We start from the raw sequence: 21,552 nt of genomic DNA on the forward strand, positions 1-21,552 counted from the left end.
GTGGGAGAACTTGCACAATTGGCGGCTGACTAAATAATTTTGTAACGGTTTTCTAGGTGTGAAGGAGAGTCGGACCAAAATGCAGCGTGTAGATTGTGATCCATAATTTAATAAACAAACGTAACACGAATCTAAATACAAACACTACAAAAACAATAAACGTAATGAAAACCGAAACAGCCTATACTTGTGTAACCTAACACATAGACAGGAACAAGGACACTAAGGACAATCACCCACGACAAACTCAAAGAATATGGCTGCCTAAATATGGTTCCCAATCAGAGACAACGATAAACACCTGCCTCTGATTGAGAACCACTCCAGACAGCCATAGACTTTACTAGATCACCCCACTAGCTACAATCCCAATATATACACACCACATACAAAAAAAAACATGCCACACCCTGGCCTGACCCAATACATGAAGATAAACACAAAATACTTCAACCAGGGCGTGACAAATTCTTTGCCCCACTGTACACATTCATGCATTTATTTCCCTTTTTCTTTCTCAGGTGCCCTGACCTGTGTGGTTTACAGTCAACATAAAAGTGCTTCTTATTGCCAAATTGGTTTGAGGATGGCGAGATGTAACTAAGAAGGTAAAGAAAGCTTAGGTAGTCTATCGAGTTGTTATTTCTTAATGTCAAACATTAGCAGTCTTTCTGATATAATAATTCATCTTTGAAATTATACAAAAAAACATTAACCACTGTATTTTCATTTACATTTTGTTGACTGATTTATTGAAATGAACAATTTACATCTTACTACAATTTATTCACACACACAATACTACCTTTATTAGTCAAAAGCAACTGTAATAAACACACTTCTAGTAATGAATGACACTCAAATGTATAATTGAAAATAACCATCATAGGTCTAGACAAACTTGCAGTGTTGTATTCACTGGATATACACCATGAAGAACATATCATATTTTTTCTCTTTCAGGATTTTAAGTGAAAGTGTGGTTAAGGGAACCAGTTAATAAACATTACTGTATGAGGAGTGCCACTGTAAAGGAAGTGTTAGTTAGATCCACCCTTAGTGGAGCCCCCCTCTTCATCGCCCACCCAACCAAACGTCTTTGGTGCAACTCCTCAACACAAATACAAAAAAGACAACTCGTTTTGGCAGTCGCTTAGTCTTCAGGCAGAGACACACACGTTGCTCTTTAGGATTTATTACCGAGCACAACTTGGAACAGGCACTCAAATATCAGAGTAGCCACAGTGTTGCTTGAAAGGAGCACAGCTGAGAGCACTGAGGACTGTGAGCAGGTAGGTCGTTCTTCCCTCCTCTCTGGCAGAATGGGGGGGTCGGACGAGATGGACCAGCATGGAGAGAAATACAAACTGGCCTTGTACCTTTTTTAATTGTGTCAGTATTGTTATTCTGTTATGTGACTTGAGGAAAGGACAACATTCCATAATGTACATAAAGTAGTAGTAATAGTGTTTTAGTTGATCTGGGAAACATAGTGATAATGCTAGTCTGCTTATGAATATGTAAGCAGATGTTGTATGACCACAGGGATTTTCAGTTGATATCGGAAGATTAGGGTGTAAAATAACTTCAGCAGGGCTGAATACCTTTAAAAGGTACATAAAAAAACTTAAGGGTAGAGGGTATTAAATGTCGCAACTGTTTGCTTTCTGGTCTTTAAGTTTTTAATGCCCTCTTATTTCAGTTACTCAAGTTACTGAATACCTCATTAAGTTACTTACGGACATTCACTTGCTTATGTGTCTGACATACTGTACTGTACATTAGAATGGGATTCCATATGAAGAGGTACAGCTGACTTGGTGGTAATGCATAAAATCTTTTTAGTTGGGCATGTGTGTTCTACAGTTTGAATTTCACTGTTGTGGGATTTGTAGAGCTGGATCATAGACGTGAGGTCATATCCGTGAGGTCATAGTTGTGAGGTTTGAGGGTGACGGCTAACTATAGATGGAGGTGTTAAATAAAATTGCAGCCCAAACATATATGATATGCCATAGTGGGCTTGTTTTATAGCCAAGCCGCAAAAAGCTATTCTGTATTCAATACAATTTTGACTATACATATATATATACATATATATATATATATATATATATATATACATATGAATGTGTGCCATTCAGAGGATGAATGGGCAAGATACAATTATGAAGTGCCTTTGAACAGAGTATTATAGTAGGTGCACTGGTTTGTGTCAAGACCTGCAACACTTCTGGGTTTTTCACACTTCCTGTGTGTATCAAGAATGGTCCACCACCCAAAGGACATCCAGCCAACTTGAAACAAATGTGGGAAGTATTGGAGTCAAAATGGGCCAGCATCCCTGCGGAATGCTTTCAAGACCTTGTAGAGTCTTTGCCCCAACGAATTGACACTGTTCTGAGGGCAAAAGGGGTGGGGGAGGTGACTACCTAATGAAGCTGGTCGATAGAATGCCAAGAGTGTGCAAAGCTGTCATCAAGGCAAAAGGGTGGCTATTTTGAAGAATCTCAAATATAAAATACATTTTGGTTTGTTTAACACATGCTCCTGTTTAACACACTTAACTATTTTGGCTTGCCCATTCACCCTCTGAATGGCACACATGCGCAATCCATATCTCAATTGTCTCAGGGCTAAACAATTTTTTTTACCCGTTTCCTCCCCTTCATCTACACTGATTGAAGTGGATTTAACAGGTGACATCAAAAAGGCATTATACCTTTCACCTGGATTCACCTAGGCAGTCTATGTCACATTTTTCTATGTCGGACTAACGATAAGAAGATACTTGTATCTAAATGAACTATTGTTGTGTCATTTTACAGAAGCAGAAACAAAATAGAAGATACATGATTGCATTTGGAAACAATGCAGTAGAACAAAAGGAACATAACATTAACAAAATGTCCTGTGTGTTATAATGGCAAAGCATGTGCAAAACATACCTTGAGTCTCTATTGTGGTATTTGTGCATGAAATTGGCAGCTCCCTTAATTGAAAATAATTCAGAAAACCATTTTGAAATTCAAGTACTACCCTTGAAATACAGCACCCGTCTGTCACCAAAACCCCTTGTCATCAAGGAACTGTTTTTTGTGAGTTATACAGCTGTGGTTAGTGTACGTGTGAAAAATCGCCGGGAGGGACACTTGAGAACCTCTCAGATGCCATTTCAAGTGTGAGGTCAACAGTGCAGTCAATGGTGGAAGACAGAGTTACTCAGACTTGTCTAGCACCATTTTAGCATTAAGTACTCGGGTCATTCCATGAAATGGGTGTATTTTAACTAGGCCAATGATGGTGAAACTTGGAGACATTTTTGGATTAAGCTTTCTGCCCATATCAGATATGTCTATGTCCTTGGAAATGTTCATGTTACTTACATGCTAATCACATTATCCTTTTAGCTTAACCGTCCCGTGGGGAGGACACCAAACCTTAAGTATTCTTCATTTTCACCTAAAATGACAAATGATATGTTTAAGTTAATTTCTTAAAAGTGTACATGTCCAAAAGGCACGCATTTTGTGGAATGAGCCACATGTGTTCGTTTGCTGTTGAGCCCTTGATGAGATCATTCTCACAGCTCACTGTAGGTTCAGCACACTGTCAAGCTGGTTGATTCATAGTGTATCTTTATCCTGCCCCTAAAATAATGGCCTTGCTGCTGTAGTGTTACAAAGCAAGAACGCACAGGTCTTTGTCAATCTTCCCTCAGAGGTGAAATTGACACAAGTTTACCTGCACACTATTACAACACTTCATGGTGTTAGGACAGTGTGTGAATGTTTGCTACCAAGTGGATAAAGTTAAACATCACATTTACCAGTTAACAGGACATGTTAAATGGAGTCACGAACATCATGAGGTTGAGTGCACTCCATCAAACCTGGACACTTTATTTAGAGTGTTGTTAATTAATTCAGTTTCATAACTGCACATTGGAAGTCAGGGCAGGGCTGCATCTGTTTTGTCTATCACTCTGTAATACAACACCTTTATGAGTTCATGTGAAACACCATGTGGAAACACCATTTAAAATATTTGCAAGAGGAAGGAGCTACAAGACAAAATTGAATCACTGATCCAGTATCAACACTATTTTATATAATTTAGTTATCAAGTAGTCTAAGTAAGCACTTGTGTGACAATTATATAACAAAGTACAAAACTAGTAACAAACATACGCCACAACAGGAGTAATACTGCATGTAAACACATACATACAAATAGACATACATTATCAAAAAAGAGGACTCTTCTTTCCATCAACTACAGCAACACATTTCAAGACAGCCTGGCACCAGTGTGGTGAATTACTTATGCTGCCAGTCGTGGAATCTTACCCCACATACTGGTTATAAAGCATGCCTCCTATTTCTCACTGCGACATAAGTGTTACCTTTTATACAGCCACGTATCAGAGAAACAAGTGATTTTCTGTGTGATAGCACACATGAATCCCCGAGCTGACAAGGTAAAAAATCTGTTGTTCTGCCCCTGAACAAGGTAGTTAACCCACTGTCCCTAGGTTGTCATTGAAAATAAGATTTTGTTATTTAACTCACTTGCCTAGTTAAATGAAGGTAAAATAAGCTCTGCAGAAGGATGCATATACTTTGGTGTCATTTCAAAGGCGTTGGAGTTCATTTTTATGTCCCCGGCAAGAGTCAAAACCACTGCTGGAGTCCAGCCCTGCTTCGGACAGTCTTATTGGGAGTGTGTAATGAACTAAAAATAAAGCTCTCAATTTGAGTAATGGCACAGCTTGTGTGTTTATTAAGATAGCCTGAGGTTCAGGGATGGAGATGAATCTAGCCCTCGAGCCTGAAGTAACACGTTTCAGACCAGCCTAATAGAAATTGTGCTCAAGTAGCCCACCGGTTAGAGAAACTTTGTCTTTCAAACATAGATTTTGGATCCTGTCTAGTTAAAATTGTGGTCTACTAGCCCGGCTGTTCAGTGCCGAAAATCCTTAAGTTCCATCCCTGCTGAGGCTGCTTGATGACTTAAGGAAAGATTCTATCAAACATGTTCTGCACATTTATTATACAGATAGAACACTTTAAATAAAAAATACATCTGCTCTAGCTTATTTTTTACACCTAGAATCTACCTGATTATTTACTATTAGGCGGTAACGAACTAGTAGCTTGTAACAATGGATACAAACTGGAGCTTAATTAGTTACTACAGTGTATTGTACCAAATGGTACACATTGTTCATAATTCAATTAATTCCTACAAAATCAAAAGTACACTACCGTTCAGAAGTTTGAGGTCATTTAGAAAAGCACATTTTTTTACCATTAAAATAACATAAAATTTATCAGAATTACCATGTAGACATTGTTAATGTTGTGAATTACGAATGTAGCTGAAAACGGCAGATTTTTTTAAATGGAATATCTACATAGGCGTACAGAGGCCCATTGTCAGCAACCATCTCTCCTGTGTTCCAATGGCAAGTAGTGTTAACTAATCCAAGTTTGTAATTTTAAAAGGCTAATTGTAACGGCCGTTGGTAGAAGAAGGTGAGGACCAAGGTGCAGTGTGGTAAGTGTTCATCATTTTAATGGTAAAACTGAACACTATCAAACAAGCAACAAAAGGGCAACCGAAACAGCTCCGTCAGGTGCAAAACACACTAAACAGAAAATAACTACCCACACCCATAGTGGGAAAACAGGCTGCCTAAGTATGGTTCTCAATCAGAGACAATCATTGCCAGCTGCCTCTGATTGAGAACCATACCAGGAAAAACACATAGCAATAGAAAACATAGAACACAAAACATAGAATGCCCACCCCAACTCACGCCCTGACCAAACTAAAATAGAGACATAAAAAAGGAACTAAGGTCAGGACGTGACACTAATTGATCATTAGAAAACCCTTTTGCAATTATGTTAGCACAGTTGAAAATTGTTCTGAATAAAGAAGCAATGAAACTGACCTTCATTTGTGGGTTCAATTATAGGCTCAAAATGTCCAGAAACAAATTACTTTCTTCTGAAACTCGTCAGTCTATTCTTATTCTGAGAAATGAAGGCTATTCCATGCGAGGAATTGCCAAGAAACTGAAGATCTGGTACAACGCTGTGTACTACTCCCGTCACAGAACAGCACAAACTGTCTCTAACCAGAATAGAAAGAGGAGTGGGAGGCCCCGGTGCACAACTAAGCAAGATGACAAGTACATTAGAGTGTCTAGTTTGAGAAACAGACGCCTCACAAATCCTCAACTGGTAGATTCATTAAATAATACCCGCAAAACATCAGTCTCAATGTCAACAGTGAAGACGCGACTCCGGGATGCTGGCCTTCTAGGGAAGCTGTTCTCCATATCACCAACAAACTAACATGGTCCAAGCACACAAAGACAGTTGTGAAGAGGGCACGACAAAACCTATCCCACCTCAGGAGACTGAAAAGATTTGGCATTGGTCCTCAGATCCTCAAAATGTTCTACAGCTGCACAATCGAGAGCACTGGTTGCATCACTGCCTGGTATGGCAGCTGCTCTGCCTCCGACCGCAAGGCACTACAGAGGGTAGTGCGAATGGCCCAGTACATCACTGGGGCCAAGCTTCCTGCCATCCAGGACCTCTAAACCAGGTGGTGTCAGAGGAAGGTCCATAAAATTGTCAAAGTCTCCAGCCACCTAAGTCAAAGACTGCTCTCTCTGCTACCACACAGAAAGTGGTACCGGAGCGCCAAGTCTAGGTCCAAGAGGCTTCTAAAAAGCTTCTACCCCCAAGCCATTTGACTCCTGAACACCTAATCAAATGGCTACCCAGACTACTTGCCCCTCCCCTTATACACCGCTGCTACTCTGTTGTTATCATCTATGCATAGTTACTTTAATAACTCTACCTTCATGTACATATTACCTCAACTAACAGGTACCCCCGCACATTGACTCTGTACCGGTAGCCCCCTGTATATGGCCTTGCTATTGTTATTTTGCTGCTGCTCTTTAATTACTTGTTACTTTCATTTCTTATCATATTTTTTTAAACTGCATTGTTGGATATAGGCTCGTAAGTAGGCATTTCACTGTAAGGTCTACACCTGTTGTATTCGCCGCATTTGACTAATACAATTTGATTTGTACAACTAAAACATCCGTTTTTTTTTTACATTAAACAAATGTCCCCAAAATGAATTATTCACATCTGATCCTTATAGTGTACTGCATACGTGAACACACATACTGTATGCTGCTCTGTGCCTAATATGTTGTTGATGCATTTTAAACATCCAACAGATGGGCGGGATTATGGCATCATGCAAATTATGTGAACACATAATGTTCAGGGTTTCAAATGTAAAACTGAGTCATCTGCACCACATGCTAAATCATATAGAACATATATAATATCTGAATATAATGTTTAAAAAATGCATGCTACCAGTCCTAGTTTAGAAACAAAATATAGTCATTACGTTATTTCAAGGTAATTCAGCTGTAATGCTGTATACCTAAGTTCTTTCAATAAATAACGTATCTTGTCATACGTTAACTCAAGATATCCTTATGTATCACTTCAATGGTACGGAAATATGAAACCAAAATGTTAATAATTATAAAGGCCTGAAGCGGTAGCACTCACCTTACCGTATTTTGTAAGAATCTATGACGAGATGTAAAAATACGAGTTAACTTACCCTTAATAACTCCCCCCTCTTCAACCCCTAACCAATGAGCATTTTAAGGCTTGATAGGCAGAACAGCCGTTAGGTGAAATTTTACTACTACAACAAAAAAAGGAAGGATATAAAGAGTTGTGTGACCTATTACATTCGTAGACCAATGATACTGCTATGTCTCCAAAAGTGCTGTCAGTTGGTATCTTGAAATCCCTAGCATTTCTGTCTTTACAATCTGTGTCAGAGGACACCTGATGTACATTATAAATCAAATCCTAATTTATATTTGACATTTGACAAGCCAAACACCATATGCTATAAACCCAGGCAGGCAAGGATAGTATTGCTTTAAAAAAATTTGGGTGATTAAGGTATTGCGTGAACACAATTCAATATTAAATTGTCAACATAAAATTGTTAGAAGCAATTCTCAAAACGTAGGATCAACACTTAATCCTGTAGAACCATATAGACAAGTGATCTATAATCTGCAGAGAGCAGAGATCTTTGTTAGCTATGTTCCCTATTAACCATCTACAAATACCTCGATAATCTATAGCGCCCTCGGTGCCTCTGTTGCAACCCACCCCCTCCGAATATCCTCCCACAGTTTGGTTTAGTAGAGATTTCAACAACTGCAGGGCTCAATCAAAACATGTCAGCATCACATTCCTAGGATAGACATCGATCCAGTGGTTCGACACAAGTCCAATAGATAGACGTGTGTTGCATGCTGCCTCTTACTGACTGGGTAGAGTAACAGCACCACTTCCATTGCTAGCAGCTGCTTGATACTGTATCGTCTGGGAGGAGGATACACTCCCCCGATGATGTCATTTTAGGGTTTCTTTGATACGCAACCTTATAATGAGATTAGAAATAGTGCAAACTAACACTAAACCCAAGTCTCAAGTGCCACCTGCTGGTTATTAGCTGAAGAGGAGAGAATGTCACTCATGTAAATGATCTCTTTTGAAATCCCTGTTTTTTCTTGTCTTTTTTATTTTGTCTCGTAACTAGTAGGCATCTCAATGACTGTAATCAGTGGTAGTGATGTTCCATTCAACTTGACAGTTTTAACTCACATTCCTTTTCTCTGTGTGAATGTCTGTTACAGAGCCTTCTGATCCAAAATATTCCAAGATGAAGGTGATGAAGTCGAAAGTGACAGATCAATCTGCCGAAGGGCAGAAGGGTAAGTGCAATGTGATGGATTTCTCCTCTTAACAGTCGAATCAAGACAGACATCCACCCAATGCAGTCACACACAGGCAAAGGGTAAATAACAAAAAAGGCAGGAATCATAGCCCGTTATTGATTGCCAAGATACAGTTGCCGGCATAAAAATGTTAGGTTTTGCTGTATTGACAGAGCAATTGTTGCAATGCGTGTGCAACACTGTGCTCCAGTGTCTTCTACCAATAGTTTGCCAGTAAATCAAGGTATCTAAAGAGTATCAATTAGACCATCCAATACACAACTAAGTGTAGAGAAGATATGAGATCATTTTCAGTACAGATGACATTTAGATAGTCATAAATGACAAGCTTCGTCAAGAACATCACCTAATAATGTCTTCTGCTCTTGTGCTATCCAGAAGAAGTTGAAGAGATGCTTCAATCCAAAAGTTTGTGCACAATCATCTGGGCTTCCAAAATCATACAGGAGCACCCTGATTAAATATTAACAACACTTACTACAGTGTCAATTACACTAGGAATTAAGATATTGCCGAAAAGGACCATTCTCCAGACAAGCACATGAAGAAATACAAGCTGCTTGCTATTGCTTCAATCAGCTTAAAAGGTGAAGTAGCAGTCAAATCACCATGTCAACACCTCTAGTGAACCAATCATGTCAAACACTTCTCTGTCAACGCCATCACAAGGCGATATCACCAGCCAGTCATTGGGTGACATTGGAAAAAGAATGGGCATGAATATATTTCTGATTCAGCAGAAGAACGAAAAAGAATATGTTTATCGCGATTATGAAGAGTGAAGAATGAAAAGTGCTGTCAATTGTTTTATTTACTTGCAGTTTACAAAAAATACATCAAAAAACTGTAAGACAACATGCTTATGCTAGAAAAACTAAACTGAAGAACTGATTCAACATCAAGAGAAATCTGTCAAACCTGTGCTGAATGCTTGACAACATATCTACTTTGTCAACAAATCTAAACAGAAGATTAAGTTTGAGATCATATTTGACCAGTAAACTGAAGCGTTTAAAGAATTTTCACTGTGGGGTTGATTGAAATGGGAAGACTGGACTCAAAATATGGATGTCTGGCAATAAACTGTTTGGTAGAAGACATAATCGGATATCTCATCTTCCTCAGCTGTTTTCCAAATCAATTTACAGACAACTATTAATATGCACTGTAACTGGCACAGAAAAGGACTCTCAACAGCCCAACCCTATGGACAACCACAACACATTAAATGGGACCTTATTGGATGCCAATGAGGACTGGCATATCTGATATCTGATACACCAAAGTTGGTCAGCAGATTTAGTATAATTTAACACCACTAGTTCTTAGTTAGTATTAATAGGCCATCGTCATAGAAGAAACATACCTTGTATGCTAAATATTAAAATATATAACTAAGACTAAGACAAGCAGCATAATGACTTAGAGAGCAATATAATTGCTGTTAACTCCATGATTTGATGTACTCAGAAATTCATAATGGTTAAAAATGTATATATACAATTCATCTTTCATAATTTTTCTTTCAAACATTTGTTCCATAAAATAATCTTCTGAAAAACCTTAGGAAGTTGGTTCTCTCCAAGTTGTGTGTGTTGGATGTTTCCCTTGTCCTTGTGTTTAATGTTAATCGTATGTATCTATGTACTGTATGTGTGGATTCATAATCCTGTCGAAGTTCCCAAGACTCTCTCAGGTGCTTTTGTCAGGATTAATGTTTCCTGTGCTATTTCCTTTCTCTTGCTGTCATGTTGCTTGTAAAGTGGAAGGTGCTGGGGGTGCTATGGAAAAGCCCCACCACAAAAAAGGTATGGAAGAGAAAAGGAAACTCCAGCAACTTGAGTTTCCATTAATGTGTCTTTCTCTTTGTACAATCTTAGAAAAAAATTAGGAAAAAAAAAACGTGGAAAAAAAATCTTTGAAAAAAAGTCCACTGTGGAAAGGGTTCTACACTGAACTCAAAAGGCCTCTACATGGAAACCAAAAAGGGTTCTTCTAATGGTTATCCTCTGGGGAAAGCTGAAGAACCCTTTAAGGTTTTAGATAGCATGTTTTTTTCTAAGAGAGTATACCTTGTACTTTTGGTCTGGGTGTTTTACTGTACCAAAGCATGGTGGATGAAAGTAATGACTGTGTTGCATGTAGGCTACTCTATACATCATCATATGAGTGGTGTAATTCGTGTACGTGTTTGACTCAAATTTTCAGCGTCACAACAGACGCACTTCATTGTAGAATTCTAAACAAATGACAAATCCATTAATACTGACAAACTATCCTTATTAATGGGATGATTGCTATGGGGTCCTTATATTGTCTTGCAACCTGTACCTTGTGCAAGAGAATACAAGTTGAGTATGTGGGAGGACAGATTGGGCCCTTCATGACCTAGGTTTTAGGTTATGGGGTTTCGAGAAAATGTTCTTACAGACAATTAACATCTGCATCAAACAATTCTTTGCTCATGATTACTCATCAGTGCTGTGGAATTATATTTATGTTCAGTTACAGTAGTCAAGTAAAACAGAGAAATATGGATGGAAAGAGGATGGATGACCAAACATCATTTGAAACAGTTGGGGTCAGATTGACTAAGTCTCTGCAGCGGTGCTACGTTTACAGCTGTTATAATAAAAAAGAGACATCACATTAAAGCTGAAATCCGTAAAGGGGGCAACAGCACCACTGTTCACCCCAGCCCCTTAGGTATTGTTTTGTTTTGTTGATGAAACAGAGGGGAGCATCCAGCATCGTGACAATGTTTGAAGTAACTTATTTGTTGATGCAATATCTCTAACAGGACATGGTAGTTTCACCAACTACAGATTTCAGCTTTAAAAGAAAAATGTACTGTACCATAAATATTAAGAGAACAATGATGCATTGATCTAAAGTGAAAATAATAATCACATCATGTTTTTTGCTTAGTTGGCTTCATTTTGGTATGAAAATGACACGTGCAGACTGGTGTATTTTCTTGCTAGATGTGGCATGTGATTTAGGGCAGTATTCCCAACCTGATACTACTAGTCTACTCCATGTTTTGGTGTATCAGCCATTGCTTTAACAAGACTGTTATCAGTTGTACTATGACTCCTTCTACAGCAATATTAGGTCCGAATATGGCCCTCAATCCCTTCCATTCAAAAAGTCAAATATTACATGATATTGACGCATGTAATAATTCAGTGATTATAACTGTATTAGACATTATGCGTGTTAGATTTGGTCATCCATTAATGCAAATCTCAATTGTTTTAAACAGTAAGTGCTAACAATGTTATCAAATAATTGCGCCATTTTCTAATGATGTATTTTTGGTGTGTGTGTGATCAGTCAAGAAATTCAGATCAAAAGTCCCCGGAGTTATGATCACGCAGTATGTGGAGGAAATACCAGAGGGGAAAAGCCACCCTGACTTCACACGCAAGCCCATCGCATTAACTATTCAGGAGGGTAAGGAACAGTTAATCATGTAATATTCTGCATTAACAGGCATAGCTGTCCTATTATACTGCAATAAATGTTGTGTGTTCTGCTATTGCCTTATAAACAAAGGGTGGGGGGGGCAAATGTATTATTCCAAGCTGCAGCACAGGAATTGGGTCAACCAAAATGGGAACAGTGACCCAATGCAACGGGTGTGCTGATGGGATTAACACATGTGGTCCTCTGTAAGCTCAGTTGGTAGAGCATGGCACCTGCAATGTCAGGAGAGTAGGATTCATTCCCAGGACCTCCCATAAGTAAGAAAATATATATATATAAAATGCAGACATGACTGTAAGGTGATATGGATCAAGGTGTCTGCTAAATGGCATATATTATATTATGTCCTGACTAAAACAAGCAGCATAAGGACATGTAGGGATAGGCCCGATTGCATTACTTTACATCTCAGTTGAGACATTTATATCATTTGGAGTAGGTTCCACAGGCTTCAGGCCCTGACATGTGACAGTGGTCATAAGGCATGTGATGTATGGTGAAGTCCACAAAATGCAATCCTTACAGACGGCTCATATGAACTTCATTTGCAACAGAAATGAAATGTAGACTCTACATAATTTATGATTATGATGACCTTCTATGCCCTACCCACTCACATACCAAATCCTTATTTAACCTTGCACACTTAGATTGGTGACACAACCTTTAATAGAGGCAGTCTGTTAAGCTCCTTATTAAAGCATATGCCATAATTAACGCCTAGCTCTTTCATCATTGGGGGTAGTTGTATAACAAATGTTACACATCATATTTGGTGAAAATGCAATGTATTCAATAAAATACCAAACAAATACAGTCCGACCTATCTCACTAATCCTTATATAAAATTGTATCACCAAAAGGATGGACTAATTAGACACCCAAATACGGACAAATATTGGACATCAGAAGAAAAACACAATGGTTCAAATTACTACTATTTACAAGTATTCTATGACTCTAATCACAAATCAGGCAAGTTCGGGGTGTTCAAAGCCATTGTGTATGGTGAACCTACACCCAACGTGACATGGAACCGAGCAAATGGAAAGATAGACGATCCAGTGAAGTTCCAGAGCAAGTATGACGAGGCGTCTGGTGAACACACCCTAGAGGTAAGCATGTTTATCACCATTCAGCACCAACTGGTTCTTATACTCAACAATAAAGGGGACATTTTGTCAATTTCAGTTCCATCAAATGCTGCCCAATCTCTTGACTTCTACATGTCCCCTCCTTTTTACTCCAACCTTTATATTTCAACCCTTTAACATGAAAAAATTTATTATAATAATTATTGGTTAAATTCCTGGATTTTAAAATAAATAAAGCAATTACCCTTGAAGTATATTTCAATTGATTTGTTTTATGGACCTTAACAGCAGTCGATGGGAAGTACGTAGTTAATACATGATCAGTTTGCTTACAGATCCCCAAAGTATGTGCAGAAGATGCCGACACCTACAAATGCTTTGCAACAAATGAGTATGGAAAGGCTGTTTGCACTATCCAGCTGAATGTCATTGAAGGTAGGACACACAAAAAGATAATTCTAACACATCTAATCTAAACCTCTCTTAAGCAATATTTATCTTGTCATGCAAGTGCATTCTAATGATTTAAAAAGAATGATCAACACTTTAAGACATAAACATTACGAATCGTTTCTGTCCAGTTGGATTCAAAAAGACGAAGGAATTAGCCAAGTCCAAAGAAGAACAAGAAGCACTCAAACCTGGGTCTTTTAGAACAATGTTGAAGAAGCGGTAAGAGAATGCATTACACTGTACTCTATTAACAGGTTGTGTAAATAGGTTTTGAACAGGTATTTTAGTGGTTGAAATTCAGTTCCCTAACTCCTAAACCTTTCAAACAGAAGACGTAGATCTCTAAAAAGAAGGTAACAATAAGTTAAAGCTCTCTGATTGAAAAGGGTTCAGGTCTGGAAAACACGCCCTAAATCACAGAGGGAAACACAATGCTGAATAGATTTGTATAACAGGAGACAATTAATTAAAAAAGCAGACTAAATACAGGCTGCAACTCTGCAATAGCAATTCAAATGAATGCAGGCATGGTAAATGATCACCCTGTGTGACTAAACACCTCCCTCTGCAACTGGATCCTGGACTTCCTGACGGGCCACCCCCATGTGGTAAGAGTAGGTAACAACACATCCACCACGCTGATCCTTAACACAGGGGCCCCTCAGGGGTGTGTGCTCAGTCCCATTCTGTACTCCCTGTTCACTCATGACTGCATGGCCAGGCATGACTCCAACACCATCATCAAGTTTGTTGATGATTACCAACAACGATGAGACTGTCTATTGGGAGGAGGTCAGAGACCTGGCCATGTGGTGCCAAGACAACAACCTGTCCCTCAAAGTGATCAAGACAAAGGAGATTATTGTGGACTAGAGTAAAAGGAGGACCGAGTACGTCCCCATTCTCATCGACGGGGCTGCAGTGCAGCAGGTTGAGACCTTCAAGTTCCTTGGCGTCTACATCACCAACAAACTATCATGGTCCAAACACACTAAGACAGCCGTGAAGAGGGCACGAGAAAGTCTATTCCCCCTCAAGTGACTGAAAAAATTTGGCAATGGTCCTCAGCTCCTCAAAAGGTTCTACAGCTGCACCATCGAGAGCATCCTGACTGGTTGCATCACTGCCTGGTATGGCAACTGCTCGGCCTCCGACTGCAAGGCACTACAGAGAGTAGTGCGTACAGTACATCACGGGGACCAAGCTTCCTGTCATCCAGGACCTCAATACCAGGTGGTGTCAGAGGAAGGCCCAAAAAATTGTCAAAGACTCCAGCCACCCTAGTCATGGACTGTTCTCTCTGCTACCGCACAGCAAGCAGTACCGGAGCACCAAGTCTAGGTCCAAAAGGCTTCATAACAGCTTCTACCACCAAGCCATAAGACTCCTGAACAGCTAATCAAAGGGCTACCCAGACCCCTCTTTTACGCTGCTGCTTCTCTCTGTTTATTATCTACGCATAGTCACTTTTGTACTCTACCTACATGTACATATTACCTCAATTACCTCAACTAACATTGACTCTGTACCGTTACCCCCTGTATATAGCCTCGCTATTGTTATTTTACTGCTGCTGTTTAATTATTTGTTACTTTTATTTTATATTTTTTACTTATTTTTTTACTTGACACTTTTATTTCTTACCTTTTTCAAACATTGTAGGTTATGCACTTTTAATTAAGCATTTCTGTACACCTGTTGTATTCGGCACATGTGACAAATAAAATTTGATTTGATTTGATCTGCAGGGGAGATGTCCATGAGCAAAAGCCACTCGAATCTGAAGAGAAAGTTTGGGAGATCCTGATGAGTGCCGACAAGAAAGATTATGAACAAATCTGTGCTGAGTACGGCATCACTAATTTTCGTGGGATGCTGACAAAACTGGCTGAAATGAAAAAGGAGAGAGAGGTTGAACAGGCACAGGTATAGTACTATGGAATATCTTTTTACTGGTGTTATTTTGAAGAAAACACCAATAAAGTAAACGGGGAAATGTGTCAGTTACCTGTTTGATTTTTCAAAGATCTTATGGTTTATCAGTCATTTTACCGTACCTTTTATATTTGTCTGTTTCAGTTTATTGAACATATCAGTTCGCTCAAACACATCGAAGTCAATGCTGATGAAAATGCAACGTTTGAAATTGACATGGATCTTAAAGATGCCAGCAGCAGAATTTTCCTCTACAAGGTATGAAAGCTCATACCAAACTGTTCAATAGCTCTCCTGTTTATTTCATTTTAATAAGTATTCAGACCCTTTATTTATTACTTTTCTTGAAGCACCTTTAGCAGCAATTACAGCCTCTAGTATTCTTGGGTATTCTTGGGCTTCAGTCTCGCCACTCTACCATAAAGACGTGATTGGTGTTGACAAGATGGTTGTCCTTCTGGAAGTTTCTCCCCTCCACAGAGGAAGGGGAGCTCTGGAGCTCTGTCAGATTTACCATCGGGTTCTTGGTCACCTCCCGGACCAAGGCCTTTCTCCCCAGATTGCTCATTTTAGCCGGGCAGCCAGCTCAAGGAAGGGTCTTGGTGATTCCAAACGTTTTCCATTTAAGAATGATGGAGGCCACTGTGTTCTTGGGGACTTTTATGCTGCAGAAATGTTTTGGTACCCTTCCCCAGATCTGTCCCTCGACACAATCATGTTCTGGGAACTCTACGGACATTTCCTTCAACCTCATGGTTTGGTTTATGCTCTGATATGCATTGTCAACTGTGGGACTTTATATAGACAGGAGTGTGCCCTTCCAAGTCATGTACAATCAATTTAACTTACCACAGGTTGACGCCAATCAAGTTGTCGAAACATATCATGGATGATCAATGGAAACATGATGTACCTGAACTAAATTTATAGTCTCATAGCAAAGGGTCCGAATACTTATAAAATAAGTTTAATAAACCTGTTTTTGTTTTGGCATTACGGGGTATTGTGTGCAGATTGATGAGAAAAATGTTTAATTTAATCAATTTTAGAATAAGGCTGTATGTAACGTAACAAAATGTGGAAAAAGGCAAGGGGTCTGAATACTTTCCGAATGACCTGTATCTACTTCCCCAGACTCAGATGAACTTTTGGATACTATTTTTATGTCTCTGTGTGCAGTTTAAAGGAAGTTGCAAACTAAATTTAGCGCAAATGCTAAGTAGAGTTAGCGCAATGACAGAAAGTCTATGGGAACAGCTGTCGACTTCCAGTCACTGTGCTAACACTAGTTAGCATTGGCTCACAAAACTACTTCCAACTTCCTTCATAATGGACGCAGAGATATAAAACTGGTATCAACGAGTTCATCTGACTCTCGGAAAGTACATTAAAAAAACGATAAAAAAGTAAAAGATATATACACTCTGCAGGATGGTGTTATGGTTCCTTACACCCTTGAGATGGAAGAAGAAATGAAGCACCAACTGAAACGAGTTGGCAAAAAATTCATTTTCACGATCAAAAATCTAGACCCGGAAGATGCTGGTCTCTATTCAGTGGATGTAGAGGGAGTTAATATCTTCTCTACGGATTTCAAAAGTAAGTGAGTACAAATGCAAATCGCAGTTTAAATAGAGACTAGAATTTTTTTTTACAATAATATGATTATTACAAAATAGTTAATGATACTATGAGGAATTAAAGTTAAACAAGAGAAAATACATCACACTATACATTTTGGGAACTACAGCATTCAAGAACTAGAACTGCAGTATTTGTAAAATTGGTGTTTGAAGAATTTGAGAAGCATGACATGATTGTGTGAACTAGATTGTCTTCGTATGTATTATTCCCAACTCTCTATCCATCTTTCAGTTCCACCTGTAAATTTCGCTGTCAAAATTCAGGAGGTGAAGGCAGAAGAAAGACAAGATGCCATCTTTCAGTGTGTCTTAACGGCACCTATGGCTGAGATTAATTGGATGGGCAAGAGTGCCCCGATAGAAAATGATGACAAATTTGAAATCACAGTGTCTGAAGACAAGCTCATCCACAAGTTGTTAGTGAAGGATTGTCAGCCTTTGGACGCTGGTATCTATGCAGCTGTGGCAGGTATCCATTCCTGTAATGCCTGGCTTGTGGTGGAAGGTGAGGTTATTCAATTTTCTCATGGAATGTTTTTGAACAATCTTTCAGCATATCAATTGCATTCATAAACCATATAAATGAACGGTGAATCACACACATCACTGGCTACCATTATATTAAATAACTCACAAATTCTCTGATTTAGTTGACAAGAACCCTGCGAACAAAGGCAAGAAGATAGCTCGCAAAACAACCCAGGCTGGAGGAGGGGATTTGGATCTGGAGAAAATAGCAAAGGAGCAGGCGGAAAAACACAAGAAAGACATGGAAGAGAGGTTGGCGGAAGCAAAGATAAAGGCTGCCGAGAGAGGCGTCACTGACGCAGCCACCCAGGCTGAGAAAGAGGCCGCTGATGCAGCCACCAAAGCCGCTAGAGAGGCAGCAAGGGCTGCGGAAGCTAAGGCTAAGGCTAAGGCAGAGAAAAAAGCTGCTAAATTAAAAGATGCTAAGGAGAAAGCAAAGGCAAAGAAGAAAGCCTCAGGTGGTGGAGCTGCAGGAGGTGGGGCTGCAGGTGCAGGAGCTGCAGGTGCTGCGGGTGCTGGTGCTGCAGGTGCTGGGGCTGCAGGTGGTGGGGCTGCAGGTGGTGGGGCTGCAGGTGTTGGGGCTGCAGGTGGTGGGGCTGCAGGTGGTGGAGCTGCAGGGGCTGAGGGAGATGCTGGATCTGGATCGGAATACGATGACATAGTAGTAAGCACAGATGAGTCTGATGAGGAAGATGGAGCCACAAAAACAAAGCGCGTGAGAAGCGGCCAAGTTGTTCCAGACACGTTCATAGGTAAGAAACTATTTCTTCCACTGATAAGATTTTGAGTAGTTTAAATGGAAGACATTGTGGCCAGTTTCCCGGACACAGATTTCGACAAATAAAACGTTCAATGGAGATTCTCCATTAAGCATGCTTTTTAGTTCTGGGAAACTGACCCATAGAGTATATCTACTACACTAAGTATAGTTCACCCAGATGTCATATTTCTATGACTGGGATGACTGTCTCAAGGTCATTAACATCAGATTGTAATTGAAGTCACTGATTGACCATAGACGATTAATTTAGGTAAGGTAACCCCTAAAAGCACTACTTAAATGAATACTTCTGGATTTTGGATATTAGGCACTTGATCTATTTCACCTGAGAGATGAATTTGTGGATACCGCGTTTCTGTCTCTGTGTCCAGTAGGAAGGAAGTTAGAGCCTATGCGAGCCTATGGGAGCCTTTCCCGAGTGGCGCAGCAGTGTAAGGCGCTGCATCTCAGTGCTACAGGGGTCACTACAGTCACCTAGTTCAAATCCAGGCTGTATCAAAACCGGCTGTGATTGGGAGTCCCATAGAAAGGTGCATAATTGGCCCAGCGTTGTCCTGATTTGCCCGGTGTAGGCTGTCATTGTAAAATAAGAATTTGTTCTTAATTAACTGACTTGCTTAGTTAAATAAAGGTTCAATGTAAAAAAAAAAAATAATGTTAAAAAAATATCCATTGTGCTAGCGTTAGTTAGCAACTTCCTTCAAACTGCATGCAGAGACAGAGATAAAATGGTATCCAAGAGTTTATCTGCGGAAGTAGATACAGGGCCTCATTGCTAAAATCCCAAAGTATCCCTTTAAGAAGTACCTACCATAAAAAACACAAGTAAAGGACACACACCCCTGACAAGTCAACTAAGATAAAAAATCATCTAAGATTCTTGTTTTTGTGTGCATCCATTTTAAAATAGTTTTTTTGTTATCGCTTTTTTCCCCTTCTGTTTTTGAATCTAATACTGTTATTGTAATCCTACTTTCGTAATCATGCTATCGCTATTTTTGTTTGCAATTGTATTTGTTATTATACTGCTTATAAAACATTAGAATACCTTATCAGCCAAGACAATAGTATCCACTTGCAGTAAGAAACTACATCCATGTATGTAACAACTGACATACAGTACCAGTCAGAAGTTTGAACACACCTACTCATTCAAGGGTTTTTCTTCAGTTTTACTATTTTCTACATTGTAGGATTATGCTGAGCATCAAAAAAATGTTCAAGAAATCAAAATATATTTTATATTTGAGATTCTTCAAAGTAGCCACCCTTTGCCTTGATGACAGCTTTGCACACTCTTGGCATTCTAACTGGGTATTCCTTGCCTGTGGCGGTCCTTATGAGCACCAGTTTCATCATAGAGCTTCACCTGGAATGCTTTTCCAACAGTCTTGAAAGAATTCCCAAATATGCTGTGCACTTGTTGGCTGCTTTTCCTTCACTCTGTGGTCCAACTCATCCCAAACCATCTCAATTGGGTTGAGGTCAGGTAATTGTGGAGGCCAGGTCATCCGATGCAGCCCTCCATCACTCTCCTTCTTGGTCAAATAGCCCTTACACAGCCTGTAGGTGTGTTGGGTCATTGTCCTGTTGAAAAACAAATGATAGTCCCACTAAGCGCAAATCAGATGGGATGGCATATCACTGCAGAATGATGTGGTAGCCATGCTGGTTAAGTGTGCCTTGAATTCAAAATAAATCACAGACAGTGTCACCAGCAAAGCACCCCCAGACCATCAAACCTCCTCCTCCATGCTTCATGGTGGGAACCACACATGCAGAGATCATCCATTCACCTACTCTGCGACTCACAAAGACATGGCGGTTGTAACCAAAAATCTTACATTTTGACTAATCAGACAGATTTCCACCGCAGATTTCCACCGCAAGCATGCCCATTGCTTGTGTTTCTTGGTCCAAGCAAGTCTCTTCTTTCTATTGGTGTCCTTTAGTAGTGGTTTCTTTGCAGCAATTTGACCATGAAGGCCTGATTCACGCATTCTCTTCTGAACAGTTGATGTTGAGATGTGTCTGTTACTTGACTCTGTGAAGCATTTATTTGGGCTGCAATTTCTGAGGCTGGTAACTCTAATGAACTTATCCTCTGCAGCAGAGGTAACTGGGTAATCCTTGCCTGTAGCGGTCCTCATGAGAGCCAGTTTCATCATAGAGCTTGATGGTTTTTGTGACTGTACTTTCAAAGTTCTTGAAATTGTCCAGATTAAGACATAAAGTTCAGTCAAAGTAATGATGGACTGTCGCTTCTCTTTACTTATTTCAGCTGTTCTTGCCATGATATGGACTTTTACCTTGTCACAACATAACTGATTGGTCAAATGCATTAAGAAGGAAAGAAATTCCACAAACAAGGCACACCTGTTAATTGAAATGCATTCCAGGTGACTAACTCATAACGCAGGCTAAGAGAATTCCAAGAGTGTGCAAAGCTGTCATCAAGGCAAAGGGTGGCTACTTTGAAGAATCTCAAATATAAAATACATTTTATTTGTTTAACTCTTTTTTTGCTTGCTACATGATTCCATACAGTGTTATTTCACAGTTTTGATGGCTCCACTATTATTCCACAATGTAGAAAATAGTAAAAATAAAGAAAAACCCTTGAATGAGTAGGTGTCTCCAAACGTTTGACTGGTATTGTATATTATTGTCAAAGGAGACGCAACATCTAATTATATGATTAGCTTGCACATTTTGCCATATTGTAGTTTAAATGATTATAAATCAACATCAGTA

At 39.4% G+C, this 21,552-nt stretch overlaps 1 protein-coding gene across 5 annotated transcripts in view; it reads left to right on the plus strand.

Annotated features, from left to right (window-relative positions):
* Positions 1-1,139: 1,139 nt before the first annotated feature.
* Positions 1,140-21,552, plus strand: part of igfn1.1 (immunoglobulin like and fibronectin type III domain containing 1, tandem duplicate 1) — a 30,740-nt gene continuing 10,327 nt past the window's right edge. For 2 of the 5 annotated variants that reach the window (XM_024383692.2, XM_024383718.2), the window contains exons 1-12: positions 1,140-1,292; positions 8,774-8,851; positions 10,639-10,683; positions 12,212-12,331; positions 13,340-13,479; positions 13,794-13,893; positions 14,040-14,130; positions 15,660-15,837; positions 15,991-16,104; positions 17,277-17,445; positions 17,722-17,994; positions 18,140-18,769. In XM_024383692.2, coding sequence (XP_024239460.1) covers positions 8,800-8,851; positions 10,639-10,683; positions 12,212-12,331; positions 13,340-13,479; positions 13,794-13,893; positions 14,040-14,130; positions 15,660-15,837; positions 15,991-16,104; positions 17,277-17,445; positions 17,722-17,994; positions 18,140-18,769 — 1,912 coding nt within the window. In that variant the 5' untranslated portion in view covers positions 1,140-1,292; positions 8,774-8,799. The remainder of the gene's footprint in view (positions 1,293-8,773; positions 8,852-10,638; positions 10,684-12,211; positions 12,332-13,339; positions 13,480-13,793; positions 13,894-14,039; positions 14,131-15,659; positions 15,838-15,990; positions 16,105-17,276; positions 17,446-17,721; positions 17,995-18,139; positions 18,770-21,552) is intronic. The other 3 variants (XM_024383710.2, XM_024383727.2, XM_024383701.2) reach the window with 2 other exon arrangements.

This window comes from Oncorhynchus tshawytscha, linkage group LG02 (assembly GCF_018296145.1).
Source record: "Oncorhynchus tshawytscha isolate Ot180627B linkage group LG02, Otsh_v2.0, whole genome shotgun sequence".
NCBI classification, from domain to species: domain Eukaryota; kingdom Metazoa; phylum Chordata; class Actinopteri; order Salmoniformes; family Salmonidae; genus Oncorhynchus; species Oncorhynchus tshawytscha.